A 15,879-nucleotide genomic window follows, 5' to 3' on the forward strand; every position below is an offset into this window, starting at 1 on the left:
TTCACAGTCCAACTCTCACATCCATACATGACCACAGGAAAAACCATAACCTTGACTAGACGAACCTTTGTTGGCAAGGTAATGTCTCTGCTTTTGAATATGCTATCTGGGTTGGTCATAAACAACTTAAGGCAACTGTTATTCTGCCTACCATAGTGATTAAAACAACCACCATGTTATTTCCCATGACTCAGTGGCTTAGCATTTGGGCTCTGCTGAGCTGGACTTCTGGTGTCCCCTGGGATTATACAGAAGTCTGCAGTCATATAGAAATTTCTGGGACTGGATGGTCTAAAATGGTCTTCCTCCCAAGTCTGGTGGTTGATTTCTCCCAAGTCTGCTGAGCTGGACTTCTGGTGTCCCCTGGGATTATACAGAAGTCTGCAGTCATATAGAAATTTCTGGGACTGGATGGTCTAAAATGGTCTTCCTCCCAAGTCTGGTGGTTGACTTCCTCCCAAGTCAGCTGGGCCATGTGTCTAGCAGGCTTAACCGGGGCCTCTTCACAGGAAGACAGTGTTCCAAGAGAGTGAGAACAGAAACCTCAAGACCTCTTGAGCCCTGGGATTGGAAGTCACGTACACAGTATCACTTCTGCCGTGTTTTAACAGTCAAAGTGAATCATAAAGCCAGCCTGATTCAAGTACCTTTTGAGGGAAACAGAAAAAAATCTGTGGCCATTTAAAATCTCATGCAATGAACTTAACACATTTCATTTCCCCTTTAATGGTCATATTATATCTAATCAAATTTTGACATGACGGTGCTCATTTGGTGAATATTAATTACTGAGAATTTGACTTTTGAAATGTATTTAACTGTTATTATACATGTTTGATGACAGTTAGTGATTTGAGGAGGCATCTGAAGTTTTGTGAACCTTTGACTAAACTTATGCTTTAATGCTCTGGTGTATCGTAGAAACTGCTTGAGCGAACCCGTGCCAGACGAGAGAATCTTCAGAGGAAAATGGCTGAGCGGCCCATCCCAGCAGCAAGGTCTCTGACTCATGCCAAGCGGATCAGGGAGCCACTTTCGGAAGCAAGTAACCAGCAGCCCCTATCTGATGGCGAAGGTAATAGTCTTTGTGGGGAAAAGTAAAAATTGCAGTTTTCAAAATGCAAATAAGTGCCAAACACTTTATTGTTCCTGCAGAAGACCAAGGTCTTTGGGAGACAAATGGAATAGCCTCCAGGGGAAAGATAAACCTTTTATTGTATTCCAGGCCTATTATATTAGGCCTGGAACCTATCAGGCGAGAGCAAAATTTCTAACAAATATTTCAGATTAACTGGTTGAACTTTATTTTCCTCATTCCAAAAGTATCATTAAAACCTCTAAGGGAAGAATACTGTGGGAGCAGTGGAGCACTTACACTGGCCATAGTGTTGAGTTTCTCTACTCCTCTTACATAAACAGGGCAACAAAAGGCAGGCCTGCCTGCGGATGCTTGAAATATCATGAGTCTTTTCATCCTCTGTCTGCTGAACAACGTCCCTCAGGCTGGGCACAAAGTATAGGTTGTTAATCTACAGATTTACTGAAATTAAATAGAAACAAAATTAACCACCAACACCCCCATCCACCCCAAGAAGAACTTCCTTGGTGGCTCAGTGGTAAAGAATCCTTTTGCCAATGCAGTAGATGTGGGTTCAGTCCCCAGGTTGGGAATATCCCTTGGAAAAGGAAATGGCAACCTACTCTAGTATTCTTGCCTGGAGAATCCCATGGACAGAGGAGTTTGCAGGCTATAGTTCATGGGGTCACAAAGAGTTGGACACAGTATAGCAACTAAAACAAACAACAACTCCTGCAACAAACTCAAATGCACCTGGAAACTTTATTATTCTTTCCTAAATCCTGGCGTCCTCAGCCTGTATCAGTCAGCTGGTTTAATCTTTTGGAATAATCTGGAGATGATAATGTTCCTTAGTAGACATTTAAAATGCACATAGAAAAAGAATATTAAAGAGGGCAAAACCAGTATTACAAAAGAGATGAGGGCATAGTGCTGGCTCCCAACTATTTTGTAAGCTAACCATAGAATGAGAATTTCTTTTGTATGTTAATACATTTTGAAGGGAGGGAATACTGTATATATTACGTGGGAAAACAGAGATCTAGCTCTAGTCTAGGATCTTTCCACTGTGGCACAGCTTTATGCATTCAGATATTGAGTAGTATGTACTTGAAAACTAGTGGTTAGAACTGTATTTTGATGCTTAAATGGAAATATTTACTGTTTCATATAAGAAATGTAAACTTGAAGCATTCTGTATTTTCAGATAGTGAAGCATGTTAAATAGGAACACTTCCAAAAAAGGATTAGATTAGTTCATTTAAAATATACCCTTAAGTGAGTTGCAGAAGATTGGATATTCCTTATGCTGTATATTACATCCCATGGCTTATTTATTTTATACCTGGAGGCTTTTTAACCTCTTTATCCTCTTCCCCTATATCACCCACCATCCTACCCCCACCAAGTAACACATATAATTAAAATCTGTGTGTGATTTATAAGAGCTACTTTCCTTTTCGTGAGAAAAACTGAACATGTGGGAAGCATCATCTCCCAATGAAAAGAGAGTTTAAAGAAGTATAAATGCCACCAACACCAGTCATACTTCAGTTAAGAGACAATTTTTTTCTCAGGCTGGTAGTTTACTGGTTTTTTCCCTGACCCACAGCCTCCTTCTCTCCTTTTCCATCATCATCGAAAGTTTCATGATGTATTATTTAATTAGATTGATATTTATGAGGGCAATCATGACTTCCCACTAATGATACTTCAGTTACTGCCAGAATAAGAACACTTGATTAGACAGACAGTGAAACTGACCTCAAATGGAATTTACATTCTTACCTTTTAAAGGATTAGTTTTATGAGAGGTATAGTAGAACTCATTCATAGGTAAAAATTATATTCCTTGTGTTTGGATAGTTCCTTTTTCTTTTAGGACTTTTTAATTAGTTTTATAGGTGTTCATAGAGGTTTAAAATGTAAAATGTTGTTAAACGCTTGACTTGATGAATTTGCTTGGTACTGGTCAGATAATTCAGTCAGTCTTTTGGTTCTCTGCCTCCTAAACCTCAAGCCAGGTGTCCTTCTACTCTTGTTTACTGTTCATGAAAAATTGTTTTTAAAAGCAGAAAGCTTGTTTTTACCCTTAGCTCAGGTGTGTCATGTTAAGCAGGTAACTCGATTTCTCTGGACTTGATTTTTCTTATTTAAAAATGTGGTAACTGGACTGTATGATCTTTAAAATCCCTTAGAACATTTGCTTTGCTTATTCTGTGTGCATACTTTTTATTTCCTAGTGTCTGAAGACCACAAAGAACATTATACATAAATCTTGAGGATGTTATTTGAAGATTTTTTCATTCAGGTTTTTTTAAACTGCTAAATTATATGCTTGCTTAAACATAAATCTCTAATGTCAGATTTCCAAGTTACTGAAAAATGTAGAATTTTACATATTTCTTCTTGTGAATGAAATCATTTAAAGGAACAGAGAGACTAGTGTTTTATTCATTTGTACCTATGTTTTTTTCATGCCATGCAAAATTACAGAACTTTTAATTTTTTGTCCTTTTAACCTAGAGAAATCTTGCACAAAACCATCACCATCCAAAAAACGCTGTTCTGACAACACTGAAGTAGAAGTTTCTGACGTGGAAAATGAAAAGCCAGTTGAGTCAACGTCTGCAAAACTTTGTTCTACAAGGCCTGTGTCCCCTCAGGCTCAGCCACAGATGTCTCAGGCACCCGCTGGTGTCAGTGACTCCTTGGCTGCCCCAGCCTCAGCACCACTGCTGGGTGTGAGGAGTGGGCCGAACTCAAGACTGGGAGCAGCTGCAGCCTCTTCAGTCAGAACACGAATGCAAAAGCTGGCTGAGCAGCGGCGTTGTTGGGATAGTGACGATGTGACAGGTGTGCACTCTTGTGGACCGTGGGGTCCTTAAATCTGTTTCAGTGCAATTCAACTTGGTAGGTTAAAAATTTTATGTATCAGTTAACACATGAAAGGTAAATGCTTTTGATCTATGTCCTGAGTATCCATTGCTTGCTAATGGTTTATATATCAATATATATTTATCGGGTGTGTTCTCATTGAAGTAAACGAGATGAGGTTCTTAGACTGGTTCACAAAACCTTGATCTTATAAAGGAACTATCTTATATTTGCAATGAAAACACTAAAGGATAAACTGTACTCTTGGCATTATCAGCCTTGCTGACCTTCAGTTCTGTATTCAAGAAATCCTGTTTCATGGATTCACTGAATAAACCTGAGTGACTAAGGTATGCAATGCTGTTCATAGGGGAAAAAAAATTTCAAAAAATATTTATCGAGTACCTGCAAAACATGTAATCATGCTAAGGTGCTGGAGACTATAGATAAAGCGACCTGATCTTGCATTTCATGGGCCCGTAATCTGATGGAGAGCTTATCTCTTACCTTATTGCGAAAAAAGCCTTGGAATGGCTTACAAAAATGAGCGTGCATGCTCAGTAATGTGTAACTCTTTGCGACCCCATGGACTGTAGCCCACCAGGCTCCTCTGTTCATGGTCTCTTTCAGGCAAGAATACTGAAGTGGGTTGCCATTCCATCCTCCAGGGGATCTTCCCTACCCAGGGAGGAGGAAATGCAAACCTGACTTTTGCATTTCATGGGCCCGTAATCTGATGGAGAGCTTATCTCCTACCTTGTTACGAAAGAAGCCTTGGGATGACTTACAAAAATACCTATGTTAAAAATTTGAAAAATGAGAAAAATCAATATGAAGAGAAGAAAAAACAAAGTGAAAGGTAAAGTTAGTTTACTAGATACAGGCCTTAAGGTCCTCCTCACTTCCTAGAGATGGTTCTGAACTCACTAGCAGCTGATGCAGAGAGGTGAAACACTATTAGTTACATGATAATGTTTATAGAACAGAAGAAACAGAGTCATGGTTGGCATTAAGACCTGAGAGAACTTTCCTCTCTGGGTCCTAAAGATACTTTTGTAGGAGCTAGCAAAGGTGTAAGGTTTCTCAGGGTAGGCAGACAGCTGGCTTCTGGCTCAGTTCAGTAGAAGCAGTGCCGAAGTGAACCAGCCCAGTGCAAGTGGACAGTCCATGGTGACTAAGCCTTATCCAAGGAAGCTTTGGCTTTCAAATATTGTAGGAGAGGAGACTGAGTTCAAAGAGGCTAAGACACCTGCCCACAGTCAGTGCTAAAATGCAAGCACTAGGAGTTTGAGTTTGGGGCTCAACTTTTATGTCCTGCCTGATGTCTATGGGTTACACACCCGTATTCCACTGATACTCCACACTCAGTTATACCTATTGATTTTAGTAGCGGGTGGGGCTAACCATCCTGCTTTTAGTATGTCTGAGGAAGCTAGCCAGTTAATGTGCCCGAATAGAAAGATGTCCCATTCTATTTTGTAGAAAATATCTATGGGCAGCAGAGTGCAGATTTTCCTTTCAGAAAAAAGAAAAAGAGTTGTGATGTAATACTTGATCAGAAGAACAATCAAGGCCCTGAGCATTCTTAGGAGAAACTGTTGCAACCGTGATCTTGAATATTTTGAAAGCAAATATTAACAAATGCCTACCTCAGTCTTGAAAATAAACCTCCTTAAGGCATCATAGCTCGTCTTAATTTTAAGCATTGAAAGTTGTTAATAAAGTGTTTGTGATGAATGATTTAGTGAGTGCTATTCAAGACTGTGGCCATATGCCAATTAAAGGTTTGAGGAATAATAAAGTATAATTTATCTGAAGCTGTTGTTTCTGATAGAGAATAGAAGAGTGAGGGGTCTATTAAGTCCATTTCTAAAGCATGACAGTAAAACTATCATCTCTTTAGAAGACAGTGCATAGTCTGAGGAAAATGATAAAGGTATGCAAAAAAGTATTATAGGGAAGGTGGTGGTCAGGGAAGCTTTTCTGGAGGCGACAAAGGCAATTAACCTGGACTTTGAAGGGCAGCTGACTTCAGACAGTAGAGATATTCTAGGCAGGAGCAACAGAACATATATATTAATAAAAAGCACAGAGGTATCATGAACACAGTATGTGTATAAAGAGTAGGCATTCTGGTATACCATTCATGTGGTATAAAAGCAAGAGATAAAATTCAAAGAAAGCAGCAGGGTCCATAGCATTTGGAATTTAATCAGAAGGTGATGGGGAGGTACTGAGAGTTTAGGTAGGCAAATGCTTTAGAAAGATCACTCGGCATCTGAATTGAGGAGAGATTGAAGAGGGCAGAGATTTGAAGCAGGAAGACCAGTTAAAAGATTAATATTGTGATTCAGGCATAATGATGAAGGCCCATGAAAGTAAAGAGGCTAGATTTGAGAGATGTAGCAGAAAGAATCTGTGGGACCTAATGACCAGGTGGTGGATGGTAAGGGAAAAGGGAGGAAGAGGCGTGATAAAGAGGACTGTGTTTGAAGCAGTTTCAACATTAGATATATTATTTGAGGTGCAAATGGGATAGTCAAATGTAGGTAGTTGGTAGTTAGAAGGAGACCATGAAGGATAGGCTGCAAAGGCAGAACTAGTAGAGGATGATGTCACATATGGAAATTCAAGGCCTGCCAAATGTGTAGGCATTGGGTGAAAATACCAAAAGCAACTTGAGTGCAGCTGTGTATGCAGAAGTCAGATTGAAGTGAATTGAGTGGTGAGTGAATTTAGTGCAGGGAAAGAGGGACAGTAACTAAAAGCGGGTGTATGTTGCTGAGAGGATGATTGGTTTTAGCTTTAAGATGAGAGAGAATTGAGCATATTAATGTGTAGAAAACAAAGTTTGTAGAGAGGAAGAAGTGGTTATTTGGAGCAAGATCCCTGAGAAGGTTTAAGAGGAGTAGAATTGAGAATTCAGGCAGATGTATGAGCTTTGGACAGTAGGAGGGCTATCTGTTCTGTTGACAGAATTTGTGGAATAGGAAGTGCCATGAGCTTTGCCGTATATGCTTTATGCATACAGACCTTTTGTGGTTAAGTATTGGCGTATTTGAGATTTATTTCCAAATGAAGTAACTGTGCAGAAAAACATATTAGTCTAGCCCTGTGCTATTGGTATTGGATATGGTATGGTGTTGGTATTGGATATGATATTGTGCTACTGGTGTTGGATATGGTATGATATCCAATATAGTATTGGATATGGTATTCAATATCATAAACAAGAGTCATATGTCGCTTTTTAAATTTAAATTAATTAAAATGAAATAAAGTTTCTTATTGCTCTTACCGCAGTTCAAGTGCTCACTAGCCACAGTGGCTAGTTGTTACTGTATTAGATGGCATGAATATAGAACATCTCAATCATTGCAGAAAGTTCTATTGTATAGCACTAACCTAGTACATTCTAAAAACAAGTATGTTGAATATGTAATCTTAATTTGTGCAGTGTTATAACATCATTAATTAATCCTAAAAATATAACCTCAATGTATGATGTTTTATAGATTTCATAATCTATCAAATGATTGGAAAACTAAGTAACAAAGTATTTCTTTTTTAATTTGGGTCAAGTATCTGATTTGAAAATATATTGTCAAATTTAAGCAGTTTGGTAGTTTCATGTGTATTAGAAAAGCTTTTTTTTTTTTTTGGAGTGATCCCTTTATTACATACACATATAGCTCATGGACTTTAACTTTCAAAACATTTTCAGATGATATACCTGAAAGCTCACCCATCTCAGCAATGCCATCAGAGGAAAAGGCTGCCTCCCCTCCCAAACCATCCCTTTCAGATGCCTCAGCAACTCCAGTTGGGAGAAGGGGCCGACTGGCCAACCTTGCTGCAACTATTTGTTCCTGGGAAGATGATGTAAAAACCTCATCTGCAAAGCAAAACAGTGTGCAAGAACAGCCTGGTACCACTTGTTTATCCAAATTTTCCTCTGCAAGTGGAGCATCTGCTAGGATCAATAGCAGCAGTGTTAAGCAGGAAGCTACATGCTGTTCCCAAAGGGATGGCGATGCCTCTTTGAATAAAGCCTCATCCTCAAGTGCTGTGGGTGCATCTTTGATTAACGTTGCGATTTCTAGCCCTGGGGTAAGTAAATATAATTTTGGTATTTGGTAACCTTTTTGTTTGTTGTTATAAGAAATAATTTGTTATATATATATATATATATATATATATATATCTGTCTGTAGGTATGTATTTTATAACATATATAGAGGATGTTTATGTATTTTTAGAGTATTTCATAGAAAGTAAAAAATCATAAATTTGATATTCTGACCCAAGTTATCAATTAACAACTAAATTATACAAATTTAATGTACTTCCAAAATATGTGCTTTTGAATGATGGAGCCTCTTCTTACTCATCACGAGAGCCTGAAAATTACCTTCTCTATTAACATGCTCTATGTATGTGTATAAATACAAGAAAGACATCAAATATTGCTGAAAGCTAGTAGCTGTAGTTACCTCCAGAAGGCAGTTGTCAAGGGTGGGTATGATGCTTTCACTGATACCCTTTTGAAGTATTTGAAAGATTACCCTGCCCATGTGTTATCTCAATGGTTTTTAAAAATAACATGAAAAAAACAAAAACGAAAAAAAAAATGTTGTGTTTCTGAGCATTATCTTTAAGTGTAGAGCTCAGTTTTAGAATGACACCTGCATTCAATCCCAGCCCTGCCACAAAATTAGAAGTGTGGCTTTGGAGAAGTTACTTAATCTTGCGAGACTATTTTTCCATTTGTAAAATGGGAAAGAAAAGGTTGTGGGAGGATTAAATGAGATAATGTTCATAAAGCACTTAGTATGGTACTTCGCACATAGTAAGTAGTACTTATAATTCGCCTTTAAGTACATGATACATGATTTAATTAAAATACAAATATATATGTATTTGGCCAATACAGTTAATATTCATAAGGGTACTAGTATGATGATACAAAAGAAATTGTTTTTTAAAATAGTGAGTAACCCTCTCCCTTGTACTAAATTACCCATCAGAATATTATGTAGACTAAACTACATAATTTGAATAATCACATTTTCTAAGTTAATTTTTTTCAAACCTTTCAAATTAATTTGATCTATTAGAGAGCAAGAAATTTGTTTACATGAGTGTACAAAAAGGCTATCAAGAATATAGGATTTGAATTATTTTGTTGTAGAAATATCTTTAACTATTGTGTTGTTATTTACCCTGTTATCATGTTTCAGAAAGCTACTTCTTCCCCAGTGAAATCTTCTACAACATCCATCACCAGTGCTAAAAATTGTAAGGTCCAAAATCCTGAACTACTTCAAAAAACCTCTGTTAGTCCTCTGAAAACAGAAGTATCAAAACCAGTTGAGAAGTCAGCTGTATCCTGTACAGTTCGGCCCAAGGAAGAATTAAACAGAGAAATTTGTCTGCGGTCTCAACCTAAGGACAAATCTGCAACACCAGGTTACATATTTTGAAAAAATCTAAAGTACTGCTGACTATTTTCAGGGTGTCTGTTCTTAACATTTTAAATATCCAGTTGTGAATATTATAGTGTTGGTTTACCAGGGCAAATGCCTGAATGCATCAGTGAGATTTCTTCAAAGTCAACTTTAATTGAGCGAATGAATATTCGTTATTGTAGATTAGCCCAGTTACTGGTCAAAAAGTTTAACTTGTTACATTTTAACAGTTTAAGCATTTTTTTTTTTCTCGAATGACCATGCTAGATACTTTCTTCTATACCTAAAAATCACATTTTAAGGATATAATGCAGAAACATTCTTATAACCAAGTGTGCAGAGCAGTGTGTCTCAAACTGCACTATGACACATCCCTAGTAGCAAAGGGAAGAGAATGTGTATACAGATGACTCCACTCTCATTAAATTTATATGTGTGTATACTGTACGTGAATATATACATAGGAAAATTCAGTTTTCCTATAGTAAATTGATGCTCCAGGAAGTTCATATTTATCTTGTGTATACTTCTGGTATACCCCCACCTGATTGAGAAACACAGGACTAAAAATTATCTCTCAAATATATGGTAATATAGTTTACTTTGAGCTATATTCTTTTTCATTAGAACTGCTTTTTGTATTAATTCTCAATTTTAACTTCTTAAAAATGTAATATCTCCAGAAACAATAGTTCATCATAAAAGAGAAGTCATACAGAGATAAGAGTGGGGAATCCATTAGTTACAGGATAAGTAGAATCTAGCAGTCAGTTTCCAGATGAGCTGAAATGAGAAACAATAGCAAAATCCCCATGTGAAATTAGACTATGACTCCCAGTATTCTAAAGACTTATGGACATAGATAAGAATGACATAAATAAGAAGTATTCTTGGGAAGTCTCTGCTGATGCATTCGTTGGTTAGGACTTGTTGCTTTCACTGCTATCATGGGTCAAATTCTGCCCTTTACTTGTTTTTGCAAATAAAGTTTTATTGGAACACAGCCACACCCATTTACTGTCTGTGGCTGCTTTCATGCTTCCGTGCAGGATTGAGTAGTTGTGGAATGTGCGATGGCCATATGGCCTGCAGAGCCCAGAATATTTACTCTTTGGCTACTTATGGGAAAATGTTTACCACCTCCTTTTATGTAGTACAACCCTAGCATTGTTGTAGTGGAAGTGATATATAGTCCACTTGTATTTTAAATGTATTTCATACTATTTAAAATAAGTACTAAGACTTGGTGAAATCAAGACATACTTTGATAAACTAAATTATCCTTAATTATCATTTTTTAAAAAGGATTTAATCACTGGATTTTCATGTTATACTTCCTAAAATAAAATAAAATAAATTGGACTGTAGAGATATTAGTAATTGAGTTATCATGGCCAGGATACTTGGTGTTTGCTGCTGCTAAGTCGCTTCAGTCGTGTCCGACTCTGTGCGACCCCATAGACTGCAGCCCACCAGGCTCCCCCGTCCCTGGGATTCTCCAGGCAAGAACACTGGAGTGGGTTGCCATTTCCTTCTCCAATGCATGGAAGTGAAAAGTGAAAGTAAAGTCGCTCAGTCGTGTCCGACTCCCAGTGACCCCATGGACTGCAGCCTACCAGACTCTGCCGTCCGTGGGATTTTCCAGGCAAGAGTACTGGAGTGGGGTGCCATTGCCTTCTCCACTTGGTGTTTAGGGCATATCATTAATGCACATACAGTCAATTTCCAATTATTTAGGTTCTGACTAAGTAGTTTAAGGGTTTTCTAATCCCCTCTGTCCTCTCACTCTACCTTTTAAAATTTTTTTGTGTTTTTTAAAGTATTAAATCCTATAAAGCAAATTTTGGGATATAGAACTAAATAGTATGGTTAAAAAAAGTATTTTTAAGTTTTTTGAACTATTTTCCTACTGTTTTCTTTCTGAATGAATATTCCTAGTAGAATAAAAGCATTTTGGAGCTGAACTGGATTTAGAACATTTCCCATAGAAATCATAATTGTTATTTATTCTAAGTAGCCTCTAAAATGTGTGTATTTTCTTTAGGAGGATCAGGAATTAAGCCTTTTCTGGAACGCTTTGGAGAGCGTTGTCAAGAACATAGCAAAGAAAGTCCAGCTCGTAGTACACCCCATAGGACTCCCATTATCACGCCAAATACAAAGGCCATACAAGAAAGATTATTCAGGCAAAACGCGTCTTCATCTACTACTCACCTAGCACAGCAACTCAAGCAGGTATATCTTACTGTGTTTAACGTTATTCATTATGTAGCCTCAGCATAGGACCTAGATGTCAAATTCTGATGCCAGTCTTTATGACTGAGATGAATAGCATCTTGATTCTCTGTATCACTTATTTCAAATTAAAAGTGTTGTTGTCTTATATTCCATGTATATTATGAATTTTTTAATCTTAAAAATGAAGAGAAAAAAAAATGAAGAGAAGCAAAGTTAGTAGTATTTGGATATTATTAAACGTACTTTTGGCTCTTGTGTAAAATAAAGATTTTGATGGTTTTAGGAACGTCAAAAAGAACTAGCATGTCTTCGTAGCCGATTTGACAAGGGCAGTTTATGGAGTGCAGAAAAAGGCGAAAACTCAAAAAGCAAACAACTAGAAACCAAACAGGTAACATAAACAAGAACTGGGATTTAACTTGTAGTTCTGTATTGTAAAATAGTTCTCTATACAGTTTCTTGTTCTGATTAACTATGCTGCTTTCCATTCATAAACTCTTTAAATGTTCATACCAACTTGGCTTTTCTCTTGTGATATTTTGCCATTTAATGGAACTTCTAACCATGTTTATGATGACCTACTTAAAATCAAATTTAAAAAGTATTCTCACCTTCAACTGATTTCAGATTCCTTTTGACATTCTATTTAGATGTTGATTTTCAAATGTTTTTCAGAATCTACTTTTATCAGTAATGATTATATATCTCTCCTCAAATATCATACATTTATACTACCTGTAATCGTTTTAGTCACCAAATGCCTCCCAGATTTCTTTTTGCTTATATTGTTCTACGTGCTAAGTCGCTTCAGTCGTATCCGACTCTTTTTGAGCCTGTGAACCGTAGCCCACCAGGCTCCTCTGTCCATGGGATTCTCCAGGCAAGAATATTGGAGTGGGTTGCCATGCCCTCCTCCAGGGGATTTTCCTGACCCAGGGATTGAACCCACATCTCTTATGTCTCCTGCATTGGCAGGCAGGTTCTTTACCATCAGTGCCACCTGGGAAGCCTCTTACCCATACTACTTCTCATAGTATAATTTCATGGATAAGCCTTCAGCAAAATTCCTACTGTGTTAAACTCTCTTCTATTTCATCTACATGCCTATTGTGTACAAAAATACTATGTTAGGAGATAAATATGCATATATATTACTTATAATTTTATTAAATATGATTGATATACAGCACTGTATAAGTTTAAGGTATACAGCATAATGACTGACATTATGAAATGATGACCCCAATAAATTTAGTGACTCTCCATCATCTCAGATATAAAATTAAAGAAGGAGAATAAAACATATTTTCCTTGTGATGTGAACTCTTAGGATTTACTCTTTCATATTTAATTTAACAGTAGTGTTAATTATGTTAATCATGTTGTACATTATACCTCTAGTACTCATTTGTCTTATAACTGGAAGTTTGTACCTTTTGACCACCTTCATCTAATTCCACATCTCCCTCCCACCTCCTCTGGTAACCACAAAGCTGATCTTTTTCCCTATGAATTTGTTTGGTTTTTGAAGTATAATTGACCGACAGTACTATGCTAGTTCCCACACAATATAGTGATTCATTATTTCTATAGATTACAAAATGGTCATTGTGATAAGTCTAGTTACTCTTTGTCACCATACAAAGGTATTACTTTATTATTGACTGTATTCCCCGTGCTGTACATTTCATCCCTGTAACCCATTTATTTTGTAACTGGAAGTTGTACATCTTACTTTCCCTGTGTTAGGTTACATTTTTAAGCTAAAAATAATAGAATTACATTTAACATGGATACCAGTAGAAATAGAATAATACATTTAACCATATTCTTTGAAAAGGATCTATTTGATTTTATTTTTTTACCAGTTCCCTTGCTTAACAAATCATGCTTCCCAAAGTTCTGATCTCTTTTTTTTTTTTTTTGTCTCACTTGTCCTGGAACATCTCTTTCCCATCCTCATATCTAGCTTCAGCCAATCACAGAAATGCTGATGATGCTTGGCTGCGCTGCCCTCACCTCTCTCCTGAACTCTAGTCGAGCTTTGGTTGACTGGAAGAGCTTTCTTTGCTGGAGAATCTTCCCCAGATAGTCTCTGTCTTCACTTAGGGCTTTACTGTATACTTCCTCATCTAAAACAATCCGGTAGTTCTTCCTTGGCTCCTTCCTTTTGTTAGTGTCTTTCTTCCCACTGGCCTCTAGCACATATTATGCATAAATACACACACATCCAGTGATATGTTTTCTAAATATGTTGCCAAGCTGCCTTGACCTCTGTATTTTCCTCTGCCATTGCCTTTACCCTCGCATGAGCACCTTGCTTTTAGTCTGGCTACTCTCCAGTCCACTGCTAACCCACTGCTGCCAGAAAAATATTTCCAAGAGGCAGATAAGCATGTATTCCTTTGCTTAAAATCCTGGAGAGCTTCCCATAGCCGTCATCAGAAGAGTGTCTAAAAGTGCTGGATTTGATAGCTAGAATCATTCAGAAACCTGACTTCTCTTCACTGCTCCTCTGCATGTGTGCTTCAGCCCTGTCATGCAGACTATTTGCAGTTTCTTGAGTGTACCCATGTTTTCAGATCTGTTTGTCTTTGCTTTGCTAGTCCCCCTGGGTGAAGTATCTCTGTGATGAGCTGCTTCATTAAGAATAGGTCAAACTTTAATTACCTTTGGAAATTTTTACTTGGTCCTTTCCCCAGTTCCCCTCCCTCCTTGTTTGGGTCCATGCCATCCTGTTTTTACCTCACTAGAATATTTATTTTCCTGTAAGTGTTTTAACTTTGCTTTCCAGCACTGTATGAGAGCCACATTCTTTTCTATCTGTGTTCTTAGGCTTTGGCTCATAGTAGGAACTCAGTAAATTTATCTTTGGAGGAAGTTCAGTTCAGTGCAGTCGCTCAGTCATGGCCGACTCTGCAACCCTATGGACTGCAGCACACAAGGCTTCCCTGTCCATCAACAACTGGAGCTTACTCAAACTCATGTCTATTGAGTCGGTGATGCCATCCAACCATCTCATCCTCTGTTGTCCCCTTCTCCTTCTGCCTTCAATCTTTCCCAGCATCAGGGTCTTTTCAAATGAGTCAGTTCTTCACATCAGGTGGCCAAAGTTTCAGCTTCAGCATCAGTCCTTCCAATGAATATTCAGGACTGATTTCCTTTAGGAGGAAGAAATGAATGGGCTAATCCTTCCCACTAGCATTTGTTGTTCAGTCGTCCATTGAGTCAGTGATGTCATCCAATCATCTCATCCTCTATTGCCCCCTTCTCCTGTGCTCAGTCTTTCCCAGCATCAGGGTCTTTTCCAATGAATCAGCTCTTTGCATCAGGTGGCCATAATATTGGAGCTTCAGCATCAGTCCTTCTAAAGAATATTCAGAGTTGATTTCCTTTAGGATTGACTGGTTTGATCTTCTTGCTTTCCAAGGGACTCTTGAGAGTCTTATTACAGCACCATAGTTCGAAAGCATCGGTTCTTCTACTCTCAGCCTTCTTTATCGTCCAGCTCTCACATCTGTACATGGCTACTGGAAAAACCATAGCTTTGACTATATGGACCTTTGTTGGCAAAGAGATGTCTCTGCTTTTTAATATGCTGTCTAGGTTTGTCATAGTTTTTCTTCAAGGAGCAAGCTGGAAAAACCATCGCTTTGACTCGACGGACCTTTGTCGGAAAAGTAATGTCTCTGCTTTTTAATATGCTGTCTAGGTTTGTCATAGTTTTTCTTCAAGGAGCAAGCTGGAAAAACCATTACTTTGACTAGACAGACCTTTGTCGGAAAAGTAATATCTCTGCTTTTTAATATTCTGTCTAGGTTTGTCATAGTTTTTCTTCCAAGGAGCAAACATCTTTTAATTTCATGGCTGCAGTCACCGTCCACAGTGATTTTAGAGCCCACAGAAATAAAATCTGCCACTAATTCCATTTTTTCTGCATTTAAATTTCCCATGAAGTGGTGGGGCCAAGATGCCATGATCATAACAAAAGCAACTCTTTAAATCTCCCTTCTCTTCCCTTTCTTTGCCTCCTTTTCATCTAGACTCTTCCAAAGGAGTGTCTCTACTTGTATCTTGCAGTTTTTCTCTTCTTCTTTCTTGATCTCTCCACTCATGCTCTCACCACTACCTTTATCAAATTCACCAATGATCTTCAGAATTACTTTTCTAGTGTTTAACTTGACCTGTTAGCAGCAGTTGACTTTGTGAATCACTCCC

General features: G+C 37.7%; 1 protein-coding gene across 5 annotated transcripts in view; it reads left to right on the plus strand.

The window, feature by feature from the left end:
* The window catches only part of ANLN (anillin actin binding protein), a 174,915-nt gene that overhangs the window by 121,610 nt on the left and 37,426 nt on the right, over positions 1-15,879 (plus strand). For all 5 annotated transcript variants that reach the window (XM_027539530.1, XM_027539528.1, XM_027539529.1 and 2 more), the window contains exons 2-7: positions 922-1,075; positions 3,605-3,934; positions 7,680-8,065; positions 9,196-9,424; positions 11,468-11,658; positions 11,945-12,052. In XM_027539530.1, the coding sequence (XP_027395331.1) occupies positions 970-1,075; positions 3,605-3,934; positions 7,680-8,065; positions 9,196-9,424; positions 11,468-11,658; positions 11,945-12,052 (1,350 nt within the window). In that variant the 5' untranslated portion in view covers positions 922-969. The remainder of the gene's footprint in view (positions 1-921; positions 1,076-3,604; positions 3,935-7,679; positions 8,066-9,195; positions 9,425-11,467; positions 11,659-11,944; positions 12,053-15,879) is intronic.

The sequence above is a fragment of the Bos indicus x Bos taurus genome, chromosome 4, assembly GCF_003369695.1.
Source record: "Bos indicus x Bos taurus breed Angus x Brahman F1 hybrid chromosome 4, Bos_hybrid_MaternalHap_v2.0, whole genome shotgun sequence".
Taxonomy (NCBI): Eukaryota; Metazoa; Chordata; class Mammalia; order Artiodactyla; family Bovidae; genus Bos; species Bos indicus x Bos taurus.